Source organism: Myodes glareolus, chromosome 10 (assembly GCF_982192425.1).
Source record: "Myodes glareolus chromosome 10, mMyoGla1.1, whole genome shotgun sequence".
NCBI lineage: Eukaryota > Metazoa > Chordata > Mammalia > Rodentia > Cricetidae > Myodes > Myodes glareolus.
Window position 1 is genome coordinate 50,755,343 of NC_142035.1, and position 20,399 is coordinate 50,775,741.

Genomic DNA, 20,399 nt, shown 5'->3' on the forward strand with positions numbered 1-20,399 from the left:
AACCATTCAGTCCCAAAGAAACCAACAGAGGTGCCATTTGTAAACTGTGTGTGTGTGTGTGTTAACAAAACCTTAAATTTGTATCGATAAACCAAAGTCAAAGTCCATACCAATGTAAAGTATTCATTTCTATATCATGTGTGTGTATTTGACATGGTGGCCTTGGACTCATGGATCTTCCTGCCTGCCTCTGTTTCTCAAACCAGGATTGCAGGTGTGGTACCAGGCAAAGGGCTGGCTTAGAACATCTGCCTCCTTTCATTAGAGCCATTCCAGCTGTGGCTAAGTCACAGGATCACTAACAGTCTCTGCTCCATGGCCATCCACACAGCCCAGGGACTTGACGTTTCAGGGGCTCAGAATAAAACAGGCAGAAGTGAAAACTTCTGGGCCAGTGAGGTGACTCCACAGATAAGAGAGCTTGGAGCACGCTGTGTGACGTGAGTCCCAGCCCCATCCTAAAGCGAGGAAAACTGGCTCCCGAAAGTTGTCCTCAGCCTCTGCACACGTGGTTCTTGTGCCTGCATGCACACATGCAGATATTGTTAGTCATCTCACTTCAAAAGTAAAACTCCCTTCAGAAAGCAAGAGTTGATTCCTCTGAGCTTGGAATAATGCTGAGAAATCATTGAGATCACAAGGTGATTCTTTTTTTATTTTATTTTTTTTTTTTGGTTTTTTGTTTTTTGCCTACTACTCTACGCGGATCTACGGTGGACGGTGGGAGACTGTGTGTGGGTCGTTCTGCAGGCCGCCGGGCGGTGCTGACTGACGGGCACGGAACTACATGCAGTGCCGGGCCGGGAATGGAACTCGGGTTCTCTGGTGGAGCGGTCAGGCGCTCTGCCTCCTGAGCCATCTCTCTCCAGCTACAAGGTGATTCTTACTGTGTTGTATTCAGTTATCCCTGCAAGCAATCTTCAGAGAGTGACTTAAAGAGTCTAAAAAAAGCCTAGGTTTCAGTCCAGAGCTCTAGAGTAATTGATTCTTATGGAAGAATCTCAATACTTAACAGAAAGGGTTTTCTGATAAACTAGAAAGGCAAGGAGTTGGTCAGCAACCATGGTGAATTTTAGAAGAATGGGGATAAAGCAGAGCAGACTGGGGCTGACAAGGTTGCAAGTGTCGACCACAACAAAATCACACTTGGACCTTAGAAAAACCCTTCTCTGAAGCTTTGACATTTCCTGGACTGAGCACTGAGTAAGAACTCTTCCACCTGCCCCACCCCCATTGTAATCCAGCACCCTAACCAGTAGCACACTCTGACCTGCAGCATGCTTTAACCTGCAGCAGACCCTCACACTGCAGCAGGCCCTAACCTGTAGCACACTCTGACCTGCAGCATGCTCTAACCTGCAGCACACCCTCATACTACAGCAGACCCTAACCTGCAGCAGACCCTCACACTGCAGCAGAACCTCACACTGCAGCAGACAGACCCTTACTTGCAACAGATACTAACCTGCAGCAGACATTAACCTGCAGCAGACATTAACCTGCAGCAGACACTAACCTGCAGCAGACTAACCTGCAGTATGTCCTAACTTGCATCAGACATTAACCTGCAGCAGACACTAACCTGCAGCAGACACTAACCTGCAGCAGACACTAACCTGCAGCAGACACTAACCTGCAGCAGACACTAACCTGCAGCAGACACTAACCTGCAGCAGACACTAACCTGCAACAGACACTAAACTGCAGCATGTTCTAACCCTACACACAAATGCAGCAGTCCCAGCTAACATGACTTTCAGAGCCAGAATCCTTCAGCAGCATCACAACATGTGACCCAGGCACCAGCCAAGATTGTTCTTGGCCCCGTTTCTTCTCTACAGTTTGGACAGGGAGCCAAACAACAGTCTCTGTCATCACAGACCTGAGTCAGGCTGACCTACTTGTCTGTTTGGAAAGGTACATATTCTTCGAATTGCTGTGAAAGCTGAGGACTTAAATAAATGCTATCTTTTTCCTCTAGGCCAGTGATTCTCAGCCTTCCTGACGCTGTGACCCTTTAGTACAGCTTCTGATGTTATGGTGACTCCAATCACAAAAATATTTTCATTACTACTTCATAACTGTAATTTTGCTACTGTTATGAATAGTCATGTAGATATCTGATATGACCCACAGGTTGAGAACTATTGTTCTAGGAGATAATACATCTATAGGGCCTGAAAGAATGGGTGACCATCAAGCAATTGTTTCTTCAGAGGCTAGCCTGTTTGCCCACAGAGAGCCTGCACTGCTGGGTGACAGGGTGACCTCCTTGGTCCTGATGACATTAGACTCCTTCTCAGGGCTGGCCAGGGATCCCTCTATGTTCTTGGATTTTTAAGTCATTTTTTTAAAAAGTATAATTCTTAGAGAAGCACGGTAGCACACACCTTTAGTCCCAGCATTCAGGAGGCAGAAAGCAGGCAGATCTCTGTGAGTCTGAAGCCAGCCTGGTCTACAGAACGAGTTCCAGGACAGCTAGGGCTGTTAAACCCTGCTTTAAAAACAAAACAAAACAAAACTAAAGTATATAGTCCTTTAGAATCATCTGAGCCACCAGCGGGTACTCCTGGGCGTTCTTAGGCACCTGCACTCAAAGCGCCTCTATCCTCCCTCTGTTGTGTACCTGAGTGGAGCCAAGTGTAAGCACCAACACAGCTAGCTCACAGCGGACTGGCCAGGTTCCTTCAGGAGTGGAGTAAGGCTTACGCTCCAGAACCTGTGCTTCTAGACATCTCTGGGCTTCCCAGAGATCTGTTCTGTTTATGTCAGGCCTTGGATCTCTTCCCAGGTTGGCCGATGCCAGATAAATGAGGTGGTGTTGAATCTTCCCGAGGAATTAGCCTTAGGATGAAGTCTACCGAATAAGCAGGGCCTGTGCACCACACGCCTCTCATTTGCTAGTTTACAAGCATCAGCTCGGTGTTGTCTTATGCAATCACGGAATGTAATCACCCGGGCTTCGCCCAGCTGCGTTTTATCCCTGAACAGCAAACAGCAGCTCCATGTGAAACATGAAAGACGGGGTCAAGGCATGTTTGCTGATAACCTTATCATTACGCTGGATCACACATCTCCTCAGAGACCGTCTTGCTCAGTTTTGTTCCATTGTTTCTTTACTCTGTTTTTGCCAATTCTGCTCTTTATGTGGGATTCTGAAACACGCAGAGGAGAAACGGAGCAAGTGAGAGGCAGAATAAGCATGGTCTATGGGTGGAAGTCGGGCATAAAATCCTGCTGGCGAAACTGCTCTCAAGGACACAGTGAGCACGGGATTGGTACCTTCTGTGGCCAAGACAGTGGCCACAAGACGTAGCTATGGGCATTCAGGTTCAGTTGTCACCCAAGGGCTCTATCCTTTTAAGGAGACGGCAAGACCCCATGATGAATCAGAACTCCAGGCCTGTTTCTGTAGGCCCCGAGGCTTTGGGCTCAGCCTCCATAGTCCAAAGCCTTATCCTGAGGACTTCAACCAGGTGGTTCTCACTTGTGTTCAGTAAATTGTGATGGAGAACAGGAGAAGGAAGGGAAAAAGGTTGGGATTCATCAGTATGGTCTATTATGTCATACCATAGATGAGAAAGGAGGAAGAATCAAGTACAGTTGTCCTTCAGTGTAAGGAGAATTAAGTACAGTGTCCCTTGGTGTCTATGGAGGATTAGCTCCAGAACCTATGCAGGTACCCTAATCTTGGATGTTCAAATCCTTTACATAAAATGGCATAGTGTTTACACTTAACCTTTGCACAGCCTCCTATATATATTAAATCATTTCCAGATTGCTTCTCAGACCTAGTAGTGTCATATAAATGAATGTAAATGTTTGTGATATGATATTGATTAGGGAGTCATCTTATAAGAAGAAGAAAAGTCTGAACATGTCTAGTTCAAGCACAATTATTTTCTGAATACTTTCCATCTGCAGCTGGTGAGAGGCAGAGATGGGATAAATGGGTGCAGAGAACTGGCTGCATTTACTAGATTCGTATTCAGGTCTTGAAATTTAAGAGTTGAGAAACTGAGGCCCTCAATGGGAGGAGCCAAGGTCAGAGCCTGGACTATGAGGTTCCAAACACAGTAGTACCTCTGCAATGACAAGATACCTCTTTTATATGTTCACAGAGACAGAAGTATAAAGCTAAGGCCATTTCTCCATTGGGTGACTTTAGAGAGCTCAGTCTAGGCACTCAAACTGGGTCAAGAGGCAATGTGCAAGAATTGCTACATAGCAGCAGGATTGATGGACCCCCATCAATCCTTAAAAAAAGAATGCAGGTGATGAGAAGTAAGGTGGGAGTTCCTGCCACGTGACCAACCAGAGGTCATAGAGTAAAGCATCCAATGGCCAGCTACCCACAAGGCAAGGCCAAGGGTTTCACCACATCTGAACTAGGCCAGCTTGGTTTCTCCCTTCCATACTAAGATATGAGGTTGAACTGCAGCACACCAAAAGCTGGCTTGACTTTGCCAACGCCAGTTCTAGCCCCTCCCTCTCTCACAGGAGAGGACTGGGATGATGAACTTACCGCGCCCCATCTTACCTCCCTCTGAAGGAAACATCGGGGAGCTCTCTCAAAGGGGCTACTAGAAAAAGGAGATGCAGCCCAGTGAGTGGACTTCCACTGATACGGCCTACAGACTCCGGGAAACAGGCCCAGGCAGGTGAGGGGCCTGCCCAAGTTCACACAATTGCCAAGTCACAGATCAGATTCAAATTGCTCACCCGTTGGGGAGGACTCAGCTATTTTGTGAGTCCTTACTTCTCCTTGGCACCCATATTCTTTACTGAGTGGAGGGTGAGCCAGCACAACCCAATTTGCATATGAACCAGGGATATAAAAGTGGGGCTTCTCTTCTAAGACAGGCTGGGGCCCCATTTAGTGCTTAAAGAGCAAGCTATTTAACATCTTTGGCTCCGGAGTCTCACTGCTTCCCCGACTTCTTTCTGATTACTTTGGTAGTGTTCAAATTCCATTTTAACCACATGCTAGTTATACATCTTGTCGTATTTTTCTGGCAGAGATCTCAGTGCTTATAGTATAAAACTCGGAAATCCCAAATGCTCTAAAATCTGGAAGAGACTTCAGATTTCAAAGTGCTTTTAGCATTTCAATGCAGGAAAGTCTGAAAATATTCCAAGATCCAGAAAATCCCCCCTAACTCGAAACACTCCTGGTCCTAAACATCCCAAACAAGGAAAGCTCAGCCTGAGTTTACCTTTAACTGTTCCCAGTCAACTTTCGAGTGCTGTTACATGGCCCTGTGTGTGGCCTGAGAGCCTTGCAATAGCAGGGCTCTTTGCCTGTGCCCTTTGTATGTATTTCATCACACTTGATTCCAGCCAAAGCCAGAGGGTTGGAGCACTGCACTTCCATCTTGACCTCAGGCTACAAGGTTATCACTCTTGTTTACATAATCTGCTCATTAAAGATATTTAAACTGGGCAGAGTAGTGCAGACCCGTAATTCCAATACTCACAGGAGCAAGAGACCAGTCTGGGCTACACAGTGGAACTCTGAGAAAATACCTTATTTGTTGATCCATGCACTTGCTAGTTTTATACTTTCAGGCTGGGATCCCTTTCATTTTACCCAAAAGAATTTCTCTTAATATTTCTTATAGTTAAAGTCTATTGGTGATTTTGGTGATTAATTCTTTGAACTCTTGCAATTGCATGATGTATCTTTATTATACCTCTGTTTTTAAAACATATTTTTATTGGATGCATAAGTTTAGGATGCTTTATGTCCCATTCATAACTTTAAAAAAATGCTGTTTTACATCCTCTGATTTGCTTTGCTGTGAGAAATCTGCTGTCAATTTTACATGCAATCCTTTCATATGGAATATTTCTTTGTAAAAATGGTGAAAACAATCCTCCCAGACCAGCATGAGCACTGAGCACTGTTCCTCGATACTTCTGAGAGACTGCTCAGCTTTGAGGCATACCCTCACACCCGTAAGGAGCTATCCTCTGAGCCATACTGCTGCCATCTTCCAGAGCTCAGCTGAGAGAGAGCCCATCGCCGTCAGGTCTGTGGACTGCTGGCATTTCCCCAGAGGAGGGGGTGGGGAAGGCCATTAGCCCCTCACCAGGTAGCTCAGCCACATCTCCCAGTCATTTGCATGCAATTTTGTCATAATTGGATATGACCTGGGGTCTAGACTAGAACATACAGGCGGGGCTCTTCATTTGTGGCTCCATCATCCATACTGGGCAAAGACTTTTCTCTTCAGCTGTTTTGAAGTTAGTCATGCTCCTGACAGTAACCATGCACTTGTGTTCTATGAGTAATCCCAATAAATTCACTGGTCCCCAGGGTGAACTGTGGTAAAATCCTACATTGGTTGGCTCCCTAGAAGGAGTGGTAGATGCGGTTCATATCCAGGGGATGAATTTTAGTAACACACACACAGGCACTAAGAGGTGCTGGCCACTCCTTACAGGAAGCCACTGTAGATCTGAGTTATCGCTTGGTCTGTTAATCGGTCCTGTGAGCTCACATGCCTTGGTCTCCTTGGGCTTTCAGCTTCATGGAGTTCACTGGACTCTGCCTCAGTTTCCTTTCTGTAAATACAGCCTAGACGTGATGCAGGATGCATCAAAGGGGGGGGGACATGAGTCATATAATCCCAGGATAACTCCAGATAGAGTGTTTTAAGGTTTTTGTTTATTAAAAGGGAACTCACGGATCACAGCGAGGAAATAGGAATGAGGTCCAATATTCAGGTGTGGCTCTTGGGAAGAAGAGGCCGAGCAGGGCAGAACCATGGTTTTTTGGTACCCTAAGTCATGCCCCAACCTGGTCCAGCCTCTTAAAGGCCATTGGCTGAAGAAGGGTCCCCATCACCTCCCCCTTTTGTCTAAATAAGAGAGTTTCAAACCCAATACAAAACTATATACACTAAGAACAGGTATCAAGTATAAAAATTAGAATTACAACCAGTATAAACAATATCAAGCAAGGAGTATATGCTAAATGCTTTAATAATCATTTTATCCTAAGGAGTCTATGTCTTGTATTAGAAATGACTTGGCTAGAGCATACGAGGAAGGTAACTATGACTATCTGATCTTCAACCCCATTGAAGGCCTGAGAAGGGAGATAATATTACTTGAGTAGGCAGGAAATGCAATCAAGCAGCTTCTAAAAATATGCAGTAGATGACAGAGACAACTGGCTACTTAAGCAATCACCCAAAGTCTCATTTGCAATGTTGAAGCAACCAAGTTTGGCTAATGCCTAGAGTAACTGACAGACCATTTTCTGAGGCAGGAAAATTTTCAGAATCGTCTTACCCTGTCTTGTTGCTTGCCTTGTGTTACCATTTAGGTCATAAGGTAAATCTGTTGCCTGTTACTCAAACACAGCTAGAAATCCCTTAACAATCCTGGTATCAAAGTCTCTGAGCCTTTCAATGCCACACACAGAGCCCAGAACCTGCTTCCCACCACCTCTAAACAAGGGTATGTGCCCTAGGGTTAGTGCCTAACAGAGAGAGTGTACCTCTACCTCCCAGTCATCCTTAGTCATGAGTGGTGATATGTTCACATGAACTTGAACTATGACAATTCCAAATGACAAGGGCCACTTTATAATAGACCAGAGAAACATTTTCCTTCTTTGTATGAAAGCCGTGAATCCTGGGCTTTGCACAGAAAAAAGGACCAGCAGTGCTACAAGGGCAGAACTCGTCAGAGAAATGAGAGCCCGGAAGCAAAGAATTAGAAATGGCGTCACTTGAGAGTCTCTCTTCTGTTCGCCTGCATTTGTCAACATCATCGAGATGTTGGTGTGGTTCATCTGGCAGTTCTAGGGCTTGAACTCAGGGCCTTGCGATTGGAGGCCAAGTGTTCTACCTCTGAGTTACATCTCCAAGACCGAAGAAGATTCTTTAAGCAGCAAAATATTATTTTTCCAAGATGGAGCCTCCCCCCGTACAAATGCAAGAACTGACAAACCACTATAAAAACAACCGCCGAAGATCTTCTCGATATTTCCCAACACAGAGTAGTTACGATATTAAAGTCAGCCATTGCGTGTTACGGAAATATCCATTTGTAGACAAAAGGAGTCTCAGGAACACAAGACTCTCACAGGGATATTCAAGAGCAGCCGTACTGAGATGGGGAAACTCTCAGGCAGGCAGGTAGGAAAAACATGGTTACTATATTATGTTGGTTCTCAGGAGATAATTAGGGGTGTTTATTCTTCCTCACCTTTAAAAAACAAAATCTTAAATACCAACAGGTAAAAGTAGAAACCACCTAGTCACAGAAGGTATCCCACAGCCTGGGCTAGACAATGTATCCCCAACATTGTAGCTTAGGGGTCACACACTGTGGCAAGGCCCCACCTGCCCAGAGTAAGAGTCTAGGGTTGATCCGTGAGGCTGACTGTGTTTTACAGATGGCAAGCTGTAATGCACCAGCAGGTCCTGAGTCAAGGGAATGCATGGTGACCTGTTCTTCTCAAAACAAAAAGAAATTACTAGAACACACCAGGATAGGAAAATCAATGTTATTACGTGGGTGTGTGTGTAATTTTTGGATTTTAATGAAAAATGTACCTTTTATTTGGAGTCGCGACCAAGAGAACTTGAAAGCCACTGTTCTAGACACACAGTGTTTGACTGCCACTGGGAGCAGAAATAAGCACACCCTTTGTCCACAGTGTCAGTTTTGTTTAAATATAGGATTCCAAGGACATAGAATATGCACAAAAACCACCACCAAAGTTAGGTGCTAGAATATTTTTATAATCATGAAAATTTTTACATACCTAGAGGTTGGTTAGTTGAATTATGTTACGCCTACATCATGAATGGTACCACTCATGAAAACTACTGCACAAGTGAGATCAGAAGCCCCATGGACTCATGGACGAGAGGGGCGGACATAAAACAGTGCATATAAATAATGAGGCTCAGAAACCAGGCACAGCTTGGAATCATAGGTGGAGTGAACAGTTACTTTCTTCTCTGTGTTTTTCTATATTTTCAAAAGCTTCTATAGTGGGTATGAATTGCTCTTGTAATTAGGAAAGGTAACCTAACCTATGTGGCTGTACAATGGCTTCACTGAGGAAATAAGCTGCTCTCCCTAGGTGACACTCACATTAGGTGACAAATAGGAAAGCCACAGTTAAGAGGTGTGGGGCGTGGGTGTGGGGGGGCTTCATGGCTTAGAAGAACTTCTCATCGGTGAGGGACAAGGCAAAGATTAGTGCCAGATAGTTTCAAATCCTGGCACATTGTATGACTTTCCCTCTTCTCCTCAAGTTTCCTGCCCTCATACTAGTCATGACATCAAATTTGTCCTTCCCCACAATGAGCTGCCGACGGGCGCTTTTGCTTTGACTATGAATAACGGAAGTCCAGGACTGGTGTTTTCTCCATAAAAAGTAACGATGCCCCAGTCAGTAAAGTGTCTGTGGTACAGGAATGAGAGGCTGAGTCCAGAGCCCCAGCACCCATGCAGAGAGCTGTGTGTGGGCACCTCTAATCCCAGCACTGGAGGGATGAATCCCGGAGCTCGCTGGCCAGCCTGTCTAGCTAAGTCAGCGATCATACCCTGGTAGCAGGATGGAGAGAAATGAAGCTGGAACTGGAAGTCCCCTTTCTGTGACTCGCCTGCCCACTGCCTGCGGGGAGGGGCCATGTAAGATGCTAGAGGAGAAAAGTGACAAACAGCCCTACACGGATGGGAATCCTTCAACCCATCATACCAACCTGCCAGGCAAAATGCAATCCCTAGTACAATAGTGGCATGGCTATTGTGGTGGGTAAATGGCAGAGCCCTGAATAGATTTAAGGTCACAGAAGAGAATTCACGCCTTGTATGGTATACTATAAACCTGTTAAAAAAAACTCATGGTTAGGGACGTCATAGGCCCTGGAGTTGGGGGAAAGACTCACTACTGTTATTTTCATAATTTGACATCACATAATATTGCTTTCTAAATATTTATGTTTATACCCATAGATATATGCTACTCTAAGCCTGCATTAGAGAAGCTTCTCTTGCAGTGAACAGAGAGACTCACGGTTGCTCTAGCCATGACTGGTGAGCTCAGCCCTAAACAAAACATTTATATCATTTATCCAGTCTCAGGGAATATCCAGGAAAGGCAGTTTTTTTAAAAAAAAAAAAAGATTATAAGAACCAAATGATAGAAGGGCTGGAAAAAAAGACTCACTATATTCTGAGTGTGACACAGAATTCATGAGCACATAGCAGATAAAATCACCTACCTTGGGTCTGCACACAACTGGAATCTTCAACAGTCATCCATGGATGGAGAAGGACTCAGAAGGCCCTGCCTTTCCTTGGGGAACTAAGGGCTGTGGATGGGTGTGGGGAAGGAGAAATTGTTGCCTTCAGTTGTGGATCCACCAGATTCCAGAGGATAGGTCTACAAACACAGCTACAGAGGTGGCCTTGGTGAAGGGCAGTGGGTCACAAAACAGAAAGATCTACCTGCAGGAAAGGGACTTGTTGGGAAGAGGAGGCGTGAAGAGCGGCGGCAGGGAGATGAAGGATGACAAGGGTGGGAGTGAGCAGCCAAGGCCTCCAGCCATAAACAACATGGTCCAGGCATGAATTTTATTAGCGAACAAAAGGCAAGGGTTGAGACTGAGGAAGAGAGCAGCATCAACCACTAGCCTCTCTGTGCACACACAAGCACACACACACCCCATGAACACACACTCCAAAATGTTTAAGTATCTAAAGTAAAATAATAAAAATACACAAAAAGATGGAAGGGGGCAAGGTTTCTGGATTAATCTCAAGTCCTACTAAGGAGAAGAATGGGTACTCAGGACATTCACTCTCTGCATGCTGTACACCCTTCTCAGCCTTAGGCTAGAGGGAGCTGATGAAGAACTTGTCCCCAGCTCTCACTGTCCAGTGTTCTCCTCCACAAAGAAGCTACCAGAGAGACCAGTGGACACTGCTGAGGGTCAGCTGCATTCCAGGCCACATGCTGAGGCTTTGCTTCTGTGGACACAGTGTGCTGTGTGTGGGTGCCCTGGAGAGCCTCCAAAGACAGCAATGCCCAGGACCCATTGGTCCTCATCTCCAGCCTAATTCCAGTTTCCTCTCATCAATTCTTTCCTCCTCTGCCTCCTCATTCAGACTCATAACTAATCTGGTGTCCTCGGTTATGCCACATCCCACCTTCATCCTGTGTGTGGGTGGCCAATGCCTCTGATACAGTAAGAAACACGATTTTAGTTGGTCCAGGCCCAGAGCTCCTGTGTAATAAGGCATGAATATGTTGGTTTTCTACCCCCACCTCATGGCTCAGGTCTCCATAAACCTGTGTGATTTCCCAAGTGGTAGGGTGCTGGAAATACCCTTGGTTCTAATATTTGGTCTTTGACTCCGGTTCCTGACACAGAGATCCTAAATTCTGTGAAATTTTCTGGTCATTGAAGGCATACTTTGTCTTCATGAGATATCTCCTAAGTGGGCTCTCAGACAGCTTCAGAATGGGGGTCAGTAACCAGAAAGACCAAGCCGTGATGTGGAGCTCATAACTTCCATCTGTACCTCCCTCCCATCTTCTAGAACTAATCATTCCATATATCAAGAAAAAAATATTCATTTACTCATGTGAACCTTCATGATCCCAAGTGTTCCTAACAGCCCATCACTCCATATCTATCCGACAGGGAGCCAAGGCCCAGCATGAGCTTTAGTGGAAACAAAAATCACATCCAAACATCGGTAGAGAGAATGAGTCAGGGAGGGAACTAGATGGTGACCAGACGATCATAGATGGGTGAGCAGACTGTGGGGTTCAGGCATCTCTCAGAAGGACACCATCTAAGCCAGTGTAGAATTCCATCTGTGTCCTGATCACCCCTTGTGAGCAGCCCCTGCCTGAGGGATCCCTACAGACCTCACCTGCCACCTGCTCACCCGGCCTTACTCTAGAATCCCACAGTTCAGTTCCCAGCTGCCGTCATCCTCCTATCTGAAGGGACAACCAACTCCCATGGCTTCTGGTGGGAACCAGCCATCTGACTTGTCAGGTCCCTCAGGGAAGCCATAACAAGCCACTGCCCTGGCCACCTTGGAGGACCTGGCACAAGTGTAGTCCAGTGTCAGCAGTCACCATTCTTCCTTCTTGGAGTCATTTCCTGTGTTCTCCCCAGGGGACTAACGGAGCAGAGTTTTGAGCATCTGCATCTTTGGTGGCCATTTCCTATCCTGTCAACCACAACCTTCAAGTTCAGTGACATTCACCAGTGATCTTCGTGGCCAACCACTGCATGCCAAGCCTTTTACCAATGAGGTCCACACCAGTTCTTGCCACACCATACGAGAGAATAAGCACAGGTCACAGCTAATATTAAGTCCCCAGAGTCTGGGGACAGTGACACTTTCCTTCAGATTCAAAGACTTGTCAGATTCCTGACACATTCTATTCCCCGCTACATGCTGTGCTATGCAGAGTCCTGCAGATCTGGTGACTGTGGCGCCCATAGGCTGCTCAGCTTCAGGACTCACCATGCCTCCGGTGCATTCGCGACAGTCCTGTAGGCAGCTGATGGTCTCCCAGGTACTGTAGGCTTTCAGACCCGCCATCAGAGCCTGTAGCGAGCGACTGTTGATGAGCTCCCTCCCCTGGAAGATGTTTTCATCCAGGATGAAAGCTGCATGCCTGTGAGACAAAGTAGAGATATGTACATGGTGGGCGCAGCAGCATGTCAAAGCCATGTAGGGGAGAGGCATGCAGGAGCCCCAAGATCCCCTTCACAACTGTCACCCTTCACTGCCTCTCAGTTTGTAACCACCACTCCACCACATCCTTCTCCCCCCTGTGAATGCTCTCCTTCACTTTCTGCCCAAATTCCTTTCTGCAGTCAATTCCTAAGCCTCATCAGTAATGTTGGCCTCTGCCTCTGGTCCATGCTTCTCTAGCTTCCTCCCTGTCTACATATAGGGTCGTGTTCGACATTATTTTCTTCTACCTACTAGGCAAAAAGTTTTGCACACCTTGTGAATTTGTCATTTTTTTAAAGTCCCCCTCTACTGGAAATTCTGCAATGGATTGTATGGTAAGTGGAATAACAGGCCCAAAGAAGGGCATGTTCCTACCTCTGGAACCTGTGCATGTGCCAGCTCACGTGACAAGAGGGGCTAGAGAGAGGTGATTAAATTAGTGTCCTAGGGGATGCAACCGGGCCGATGGGAACACAAGTGTATGTATGAGAGGGAAGGGACGGAGAAGAGGAAACAGGTGGACATTGCTGACTTTGCAGATGGAAGGAGAGGGCAAGACAAGCCAATGAGGCAGGCCCGAGAAGCTTTTTAAAAGGTCAAGGAAATGGATGCTCCTTAGAGCCTTCCAAAGGAAGGCAGACTTGTCAGTTCCCTGATTTTAAGCCAACAAGACCCATTTTGTTCAGATCAGAGATTTTGAAAGAGAGAAGGATCACATCCACAGAACAAATCCACAATATATAGTTGCAATTATACTATTTTGTTATTAGTTATTATGGCTAATTTCTTACATTGCCTAATTTTATAAATTATATAAATTTACTATAGGTGTGTATGGAAAACAGTGTATGTAGAGTTTGATATCATCCATGGCTCTAGGCATCCACTGGGTACCGGAATAGATCCCCAGAGATGGGAACGGCTACAGCTACAGCAGTAGCTGGAAGCTCATCCCTCTTCATGATGCTTCTGCCAGCTTCCTTTATTTTTCAGCCATCTGTGGCTGTGACTTCTGTATGATGTCATGTTTTTTGGTGCCCCTTGTGTGCCCTTTCACCTCCTCTGTTCTTATTTTCTTTCTGTATTTCCAAATGCCATAGTTGAAGAGGGACAGGTCTTCTTTTTCTCTCTTCTTAGACCACCTTTAGTGTGGCCTCGTTTCAGTTTCTTTGAACACATTATTGCATAACTAATGTTTGGTGTAAAGATTTTTCTAAACTCTCTCTATAGTCAGCCAAACTCTAGGGCACAGGAAAGGTCCTAGGCATGAGCATTAATGTCAAGGTGGCCAACACACTAAGTGAGGAACCATCTTGTCAGGGTCTAAAACTTACTGGAAATTTCCAGGCTAATACACTGAAGTGTGCTCACGTGGCATCCTGTGCTATTTCCCCTGTCTGCTTTGGGATGCTGACTGGTGTTACATTGTTTGGGTCTTGTTTAGGTAGCCATTTTGGAACTCTCAACAAAATTAGTTTAAAACTCTTACTCTGAAACTACTTGCTGTTTACCCCTACACTTTTGGTTCAACTCCCCCTATTCCTGTCTTATTTAATTCCACCCATTGTATCCCATCAGTAACTTATAAAGGGAAAAATATTTATATGCTCTGAAGAGAAACCAGAGATCCACAGTTAACTTTTAAATATATACTGGTTTGCTGAGATAAACACCATGACCAAAGGTAACTTGGGGATGAAAGGGTTTATTTGGTTCACACTTCCAGATAACAGTCAATCACCGGGTGAGTCAGAGCAGGAATTTAAATCAGGAACCCAGAGCAGAAAAACCGTGGAGGAAGCTGCACACTGGCTCTCTCCTGCTTCTGTCAGTCAGCTTTCCTATAGGACACTGGACTATATGCTAAAAGGGGTGACCCCACCCACAGTGAGCTGGACCCCTCCACAGTGTCATCACAGGGTCCCCATAAGACAGGCTAAGCTGGGTCATTAAGCGACACACACTACAGTATTTTCAGTGATTGTTCTAGGGCTTTAACACACGTATTTCGGCTATCTGCTTCCCTCATATAGTGTGTCATGTGTAGGGGATGCAGGAATGTTTGCCCACACAGTGCATTTCCATGCCAGTTGACTGTCCATTGCGCCACCAATATGTTCATCAATGAAGAAGGAGGGATAGAAATATAACTTACGCAGAGAGGAATAGCTTCTACGCATGTCATAACTTTCATTATTAGTTTTATCTTAAAGTTTTTCCTTATCGCCATTATTGAGGAATAATTTAGGATTCATTAAAAGCATACAGATTTGATAGCTACACATTCTTGTGAGAATATCAGTCCACAAAACAGTTTCAACAGCACCCTGAAATTACCCCACATGCTTCTGCAGTCTATCCCTCCCTCCAGCCCCATCCCAAGGTCACCAAGGACATGATCGTTGCCACTCACTATAGACTTACAGTAGGACTGTACAGTATGCATTGTGCCTTCCCTATTTCCATTAGTGCTATTTTGAGACTTATCCTTGTTACAAGCACATGCCAGTCACTGTTATCTTCTCCTGACCATCACTCTTCCATTTTATGTTGTGTACACTTCAGTTGTGTATTTGCTTGTCGGTGAGCACTGCAGTTGTTTCCTGTTTGGAACCTTACAGACGAAACGACTATGAAAATGTGTGTGGACATCTCAAAGGAGGCGTGTGACTTCTTTGCTCTCAGGTAACCAGGTAGCAATGAAATGACTGGTATAGCAGAAGCAAGCATGTCCCCGAGGCTTGCTGGCCAGCCTGCCTAGCCCAGATAGCGAGCATCCCATTCACTGGGAGACTTTGTTTCAAGTAAATAAAGTGGAAGAAGTCACCCAATGTGCTCCTCTAGCCTCTCCATTTGAACGAACACACACACACACACACACACACACACACCTCTGCTCTGTTGAGCTGTCTTGAGATGTTGAATGAGCCCGTACATTGATGTGGGATTCCCGCTCTGTATGCTGTAAATATGCTTTATTGCCATTGATTAATAAAGAAGCTGCTTTCAGTCAATGGCTTAACAGAGTAAAGCCAGGCAGGATATCGGAACAGAGATGTAGGGAGGAGAGTAATGAAGCAGGGGAGATGCCACATAGCCTCCAGACACCTGCCCACCCGCCAGAACCTTGCCAATAAGCCACAAGCCTCGTGGTAAAGTATAGAATAATGGAAATTGGTTAATTTAAGATATAAGAGCTGGCTAGAAATATGCTTAAGCTATTGGCCAAACAGTGTTTTAATTAATACAGTTTCTATGTGATTATTTCAGGTCTGGGCTGTGGGGAAAAGAACAAGCAACCTCCACCTAAAGAACTGGTGCCAACGTGGCCAACTACATCTTAAGGACTTGCTACACGATACACACTTGTATATGCACTAGCATTTATCTGAAATTTATCCTCACAGATGCGGAGTAGAAAAAAATTCTCTAATTGAATCCAGTTGAAAGTCAGAGAGATTAGCATTTCGACACCCTTCCCTCTGCCTCTGGTCTGAAACCGAGCCCAGACTGCTTGAGATGCCCATTCAGTTCAGGAGTAAATAAGAGGCAGATCCTAACAGTCTTTTGAGCTGGTGTACTGCAAATAGCATTATTTAAAAGTTTCTAGTTTCTTTCTAAACTAGGAGATTTTCTTTCTACAGCAAATCTCTCGAGATGGTTCCAAAGGGAGCTACCAGTCACCAGTTTCCCTGGCCAGTACCTTCACAACATGGAATCCCTGCTCCACACACTAGCAGGAAATGTGATGTCATTGAACAAGGTCATTTCACCCCTTCGTTGAGTTAACCTATGAAGAGTCAGGCACTGTGAAATAGGAAGGTGCCAAACCAAGGACCCACAACGGCTGTGCTCACAGGAGTCAAGTCCTCAACCGAGAACGCTGGTGTGATGACGTAGTGGACTAGGCCACTCCTTATTCTCGGAGTCACTTGGAAGAGCTTTGTCTAAGAAGGTGACTACCCTAGTACAGGAAAGAAAGAGTGTGAGGGACAGGTGATGCAGGGACACGGAGTGCGCCTGTAGGAGGGACCCGATGGGAGGACCGAGAGCTCAGGGACTGAGCTTGGAGTCCAGCAGTACAACCCATGCGAGGAGAGCCACCAGAGCACGCAGACTTCATCTCAGGCAAGAGGCTGCTGGTGAGGACTGTGAAGAGGTCCGGGTTGGAGGTGGACGACAAGAGTGTGGGGCTGAAGAGGTCAGCTGGGGTGACAGGGGAAGGAGAGCAGACTATCAGGAGGTGGGAATGGGCAGGCTGGGGGAACAGAGGTTTGGGGACTACGTACCACATTTTCTCCATCCCTCAGTTCATGTGAAATAAGGTTAAAGCTGATATAAACATTAATACTCAGTTTAAAAAGGAGAATGTTTGGGGAATGGCCACAACAACCCACATTACTGTGCATTCAGCATTTTACTCTGAGCACATCCAAATCCTAATTCATTTGATCTTTACAAAAAGCCCCTAAGTCAGGTTTTATTATTACTATTTTGTGTGTGTGGAGAAGTTGAGATCGAATTCCAAACCACCCAAGTAGCAAATGGTGGGATTGAGTTATGTAACCCCAGAAAAGCCCATCCCACCTCACCTCTGTTGTGCCTTTCTGACCACTCAAGACTTCGTCACAAGACACAGTGGGATAGGCAGGGCCAGCTGACCCTGGCTGCAAAGCTGTTTTTGCTGCTTACTAATGCCAGGCTTCAATACCTAAAGACCTGGACAAGCCCACTGTTTGAGGAGAACCCAAAGCTCTGAGAATTTCACCAATTAAGCCTCAAGGTACCCAGCCCCTAAAACGTGAGGCCAGCTGCCAGAAGCATGCATCCTTAAAAGTTGGAACTCAAATCCCACAGTGTGATAACTTGTGTGGAGAAGGAAAATGAAAAGAGGAAGAGGGGAGAAGTCAGCACAAATTTTGGCCACGCCACAGTGAACTGGACTGGCTACTTCCTTAGAAGCTGAAGGGAGCGAGGCCTCTGAGGTTGACCTCTGACCTCCTCATACACATGACAAACAGGCAATACATAGTTAGGAATTTAGAAGGCCATGGAGCAATTGGATTGGTGATGTGTTCAACAATACAGCACCACACATGCCACGAGAATGGCTCTGTGATTTGGTATTAATTAACATCAACCACTTGTCATTTCTCACCTTGAAAGCCAAAGCTAGAACAGGGGCCTCTCTCAGCTGGGGCAAACCAAACTAAGCAACAGGAATAGAAATCAGAATGTGTATTATCTCAGCTACGGTGGTGAAATGCGGTTCAACTTGAAGGGATCCAGGAAGCTTCCCAGAGTGATAAAAAATGGTTCATACTCAGTAGGGGTGTTTGTTACACAGCTGTTCATATTTTCTCAGACTCACTAAATGCTACACGGCAACCTGAGCATTGTATTCTATCCAAACTGAGCCTCAAAAATATTCAGAGCTAGAGCTGAGCAAGTAGTTTAGTGGTGTAACACTAGCTCAGCATGTGCAGCAGCCTAAGGTCTAATCCCGTGTGCCCAGCACGTGCAGCAGCCTAAGGTCTAATCCCGTGTGCCCAGCACATGCATCAGCCTAAGGTCTAATCCCGTGTGCCCAGCACGTGCAGCAGCCTAAGGTCTAATCCCGTGTGCCCAGCACATGCATCAGCCTAAGGTCTAATCCCGTGTGCCCAGCACGTGCAGCAGCCTAAGGTCTAATCCCGTGTGCCCAGCACATGCATCAGCCTAAGGTCTAATCCCGTGTGCCCAGCACGTGCAGCAGCCTAAGGTCTAATCCTGTGTGCCCAGTATCCTGTGTTAGTTTTTATCAACATGACGTAAAATCGAGTCAGCTGAGAAGAGGGAGTACCTTCATCAAACTGGCCTGTAAGCAAGTCTGTGGCCATTTTTTTTTTTTTTGACAGATGGTTGATGTGGGAGGGCCCAGCCCACTGTGGGTGGTGCCAGTTCGAGGCAGGTGGTCCAGACTTGTATGAGAAAGGCAGCTGAGCAAGCCTTGGGGAGCAAGCCAGTCAGCAGTGTCCCTCTCTAGCTGCTGCCCTAACTCAAAAGTGTGAGCCAAAGAGACCCTTTCTCCCCAAGTTTGCTTTTGGTTAGTAATTTATCACAGCAGGATGCCCCAGTACTGGAAGAAAAAGTTCAGGAAATTTTAAGTATCAGATGTTGGATGTAAGTGATGTACATTTTTCTCAGGTAGCTTGTTTTGCCTGCCACAGAATTCATCCTCGGTACTCTCTGGAGTCCTGGACTTCCACTCCCTGCCTCATGTTATGAGAAGACCCCCTCCCCCACAGGCCCAAGGACTGTGGCACCCCACAGGTCTTCAGTATAGAAGACAGGGCAAAGATTCTCTGATGCCCATCGTCCTATAAAGCCCAACACACACTCATCAGTGTGTAAATTTCCAACAAGTGGGGGGGGGGCTGTAAGTTACCCAGAAGCCCACTGCAGCAACCCCACTGAGAAACAGAATTAACATGTTAGAGAAAAAAAAGAACACAGGAGAAAGATGTAAAGTTTGATGTTCTTTTCCCTGTCCACATCCTTCAGGGTCCTTGTGATCTTAGGCAAACCTCCAAGTTCCTTGTCTTTAGGATGTTAGGGGTGAAAATGACACAGAACACACAGCCCAGGACCTGCCCGAGTGCTGGGAGACAGAGCATCTGAAGGCATCCATCTATTAGAGCCTCTTGTGACCACTGGAGAGATGGCCGGGCAGTTCAGAGCACTTGCTGCTCTTTCGGGGGACCCAGGTTTGGTTCCAGTACCTACATGGCAGTTCAGAACATCTGTAACCCCATTTCCGGTATGGGATGCCCTCCTCTGTCCCTGTCAGGTACTAGTCACACACGGAGTACCAGGCACACATGCAGGGCACATACATACATTCAGGTAAAACACTCATACACATAAAATCAATCAATCAAAAGCAGAGTTTGTAAGAGCTTGCAGTGAAGGGGAGCGTGCGTGTGCAAGTAGAGCACCATTTCCACTATTTCATTCAGCACCCTGCCTCTTCCCCGACACACTCTCAGCACACATGTGCCTTGATCGAGTCTTCAGAGCTTTATCCTCCGTTTAGAAACTTTACCAGAAGTTGGAAACATTTTAACTGCTCAAATCTGTTACAGTTTCTCCTGGGGGAGAAGCACTCCCAAAGCCAGCTCACCTGCTTGTGAAGGTCAGGGCCAGTGCGGTGGCCAGGTGAGACATCAGCCTGAGCGTCTGCATCTGGTGCTCGATGATCCGCACCTCTTCTTTGCCCTTGGGCCCAAACTGCCTTCGGCTAGAGAAAATGAACAAACACGACTTTTACCAAAATGCAGTAAGTAGATGACTTTGTCTTCACAGCTGCGAGTGAAGTTTCAAACGCTGCAGGATGCAGAAACCCAAATCTCCTAAAATGCGGTTAAGGCAGTAAGTTAAGATAGTCCAACCTTCCGAGGAAAACCCCAAGCAAGCTTTTTAGTTTTCCTAGAAGTGTACCTTCCCACCACGGGATACGTGTAAGGCAAAGCAGATCTATCTACTACATGGGGTAATTTGTACTCCTTAACATTTACATGACATTTCCGAGCTTCAAGTGCCCCACAATCATTAATTATTCAGCTTTACTAGGTTTGTATCATAATTAATAGGATAGAAGCCATAGTCTAGAACATATTTCAAAT

At 45.9% G+C, this 20,399-nt stretch overlaps 1 protein-coding gene across 3 annotated transcripts in view; it reads right to left on the reverse strand.

Moving 5' to 3' along the window:
• Nucleotides 1–20,399, reverse strand: part of Acoxl (acyl-CoA oxidase like) — a 294,348-nt gene that overhangs the window by 122,454 nt on the left and 151,495 nt on the right. For all 3 annotated transcript variants that reach the window (XM_085696377.2, XM_085696375.2, XM_085696378.2), the window contains exons 11-12: nucleotides 19,898–20,014; nucleotides 12,520–12,673 (exon numbers count right to left, since the gene is read on the reverse strand). In XM_085696377.2, coding sequence (XP_085552503.2) covers nucleotides 12,520–12,673; nucleotides 19,898–20,014 — 271 coding nt within the window. The remainder of the gene's footprint in view (nucleotides 1–12,519; nucleotides 12,674–19,897; nucleotides 20,015–20,399) is intronic.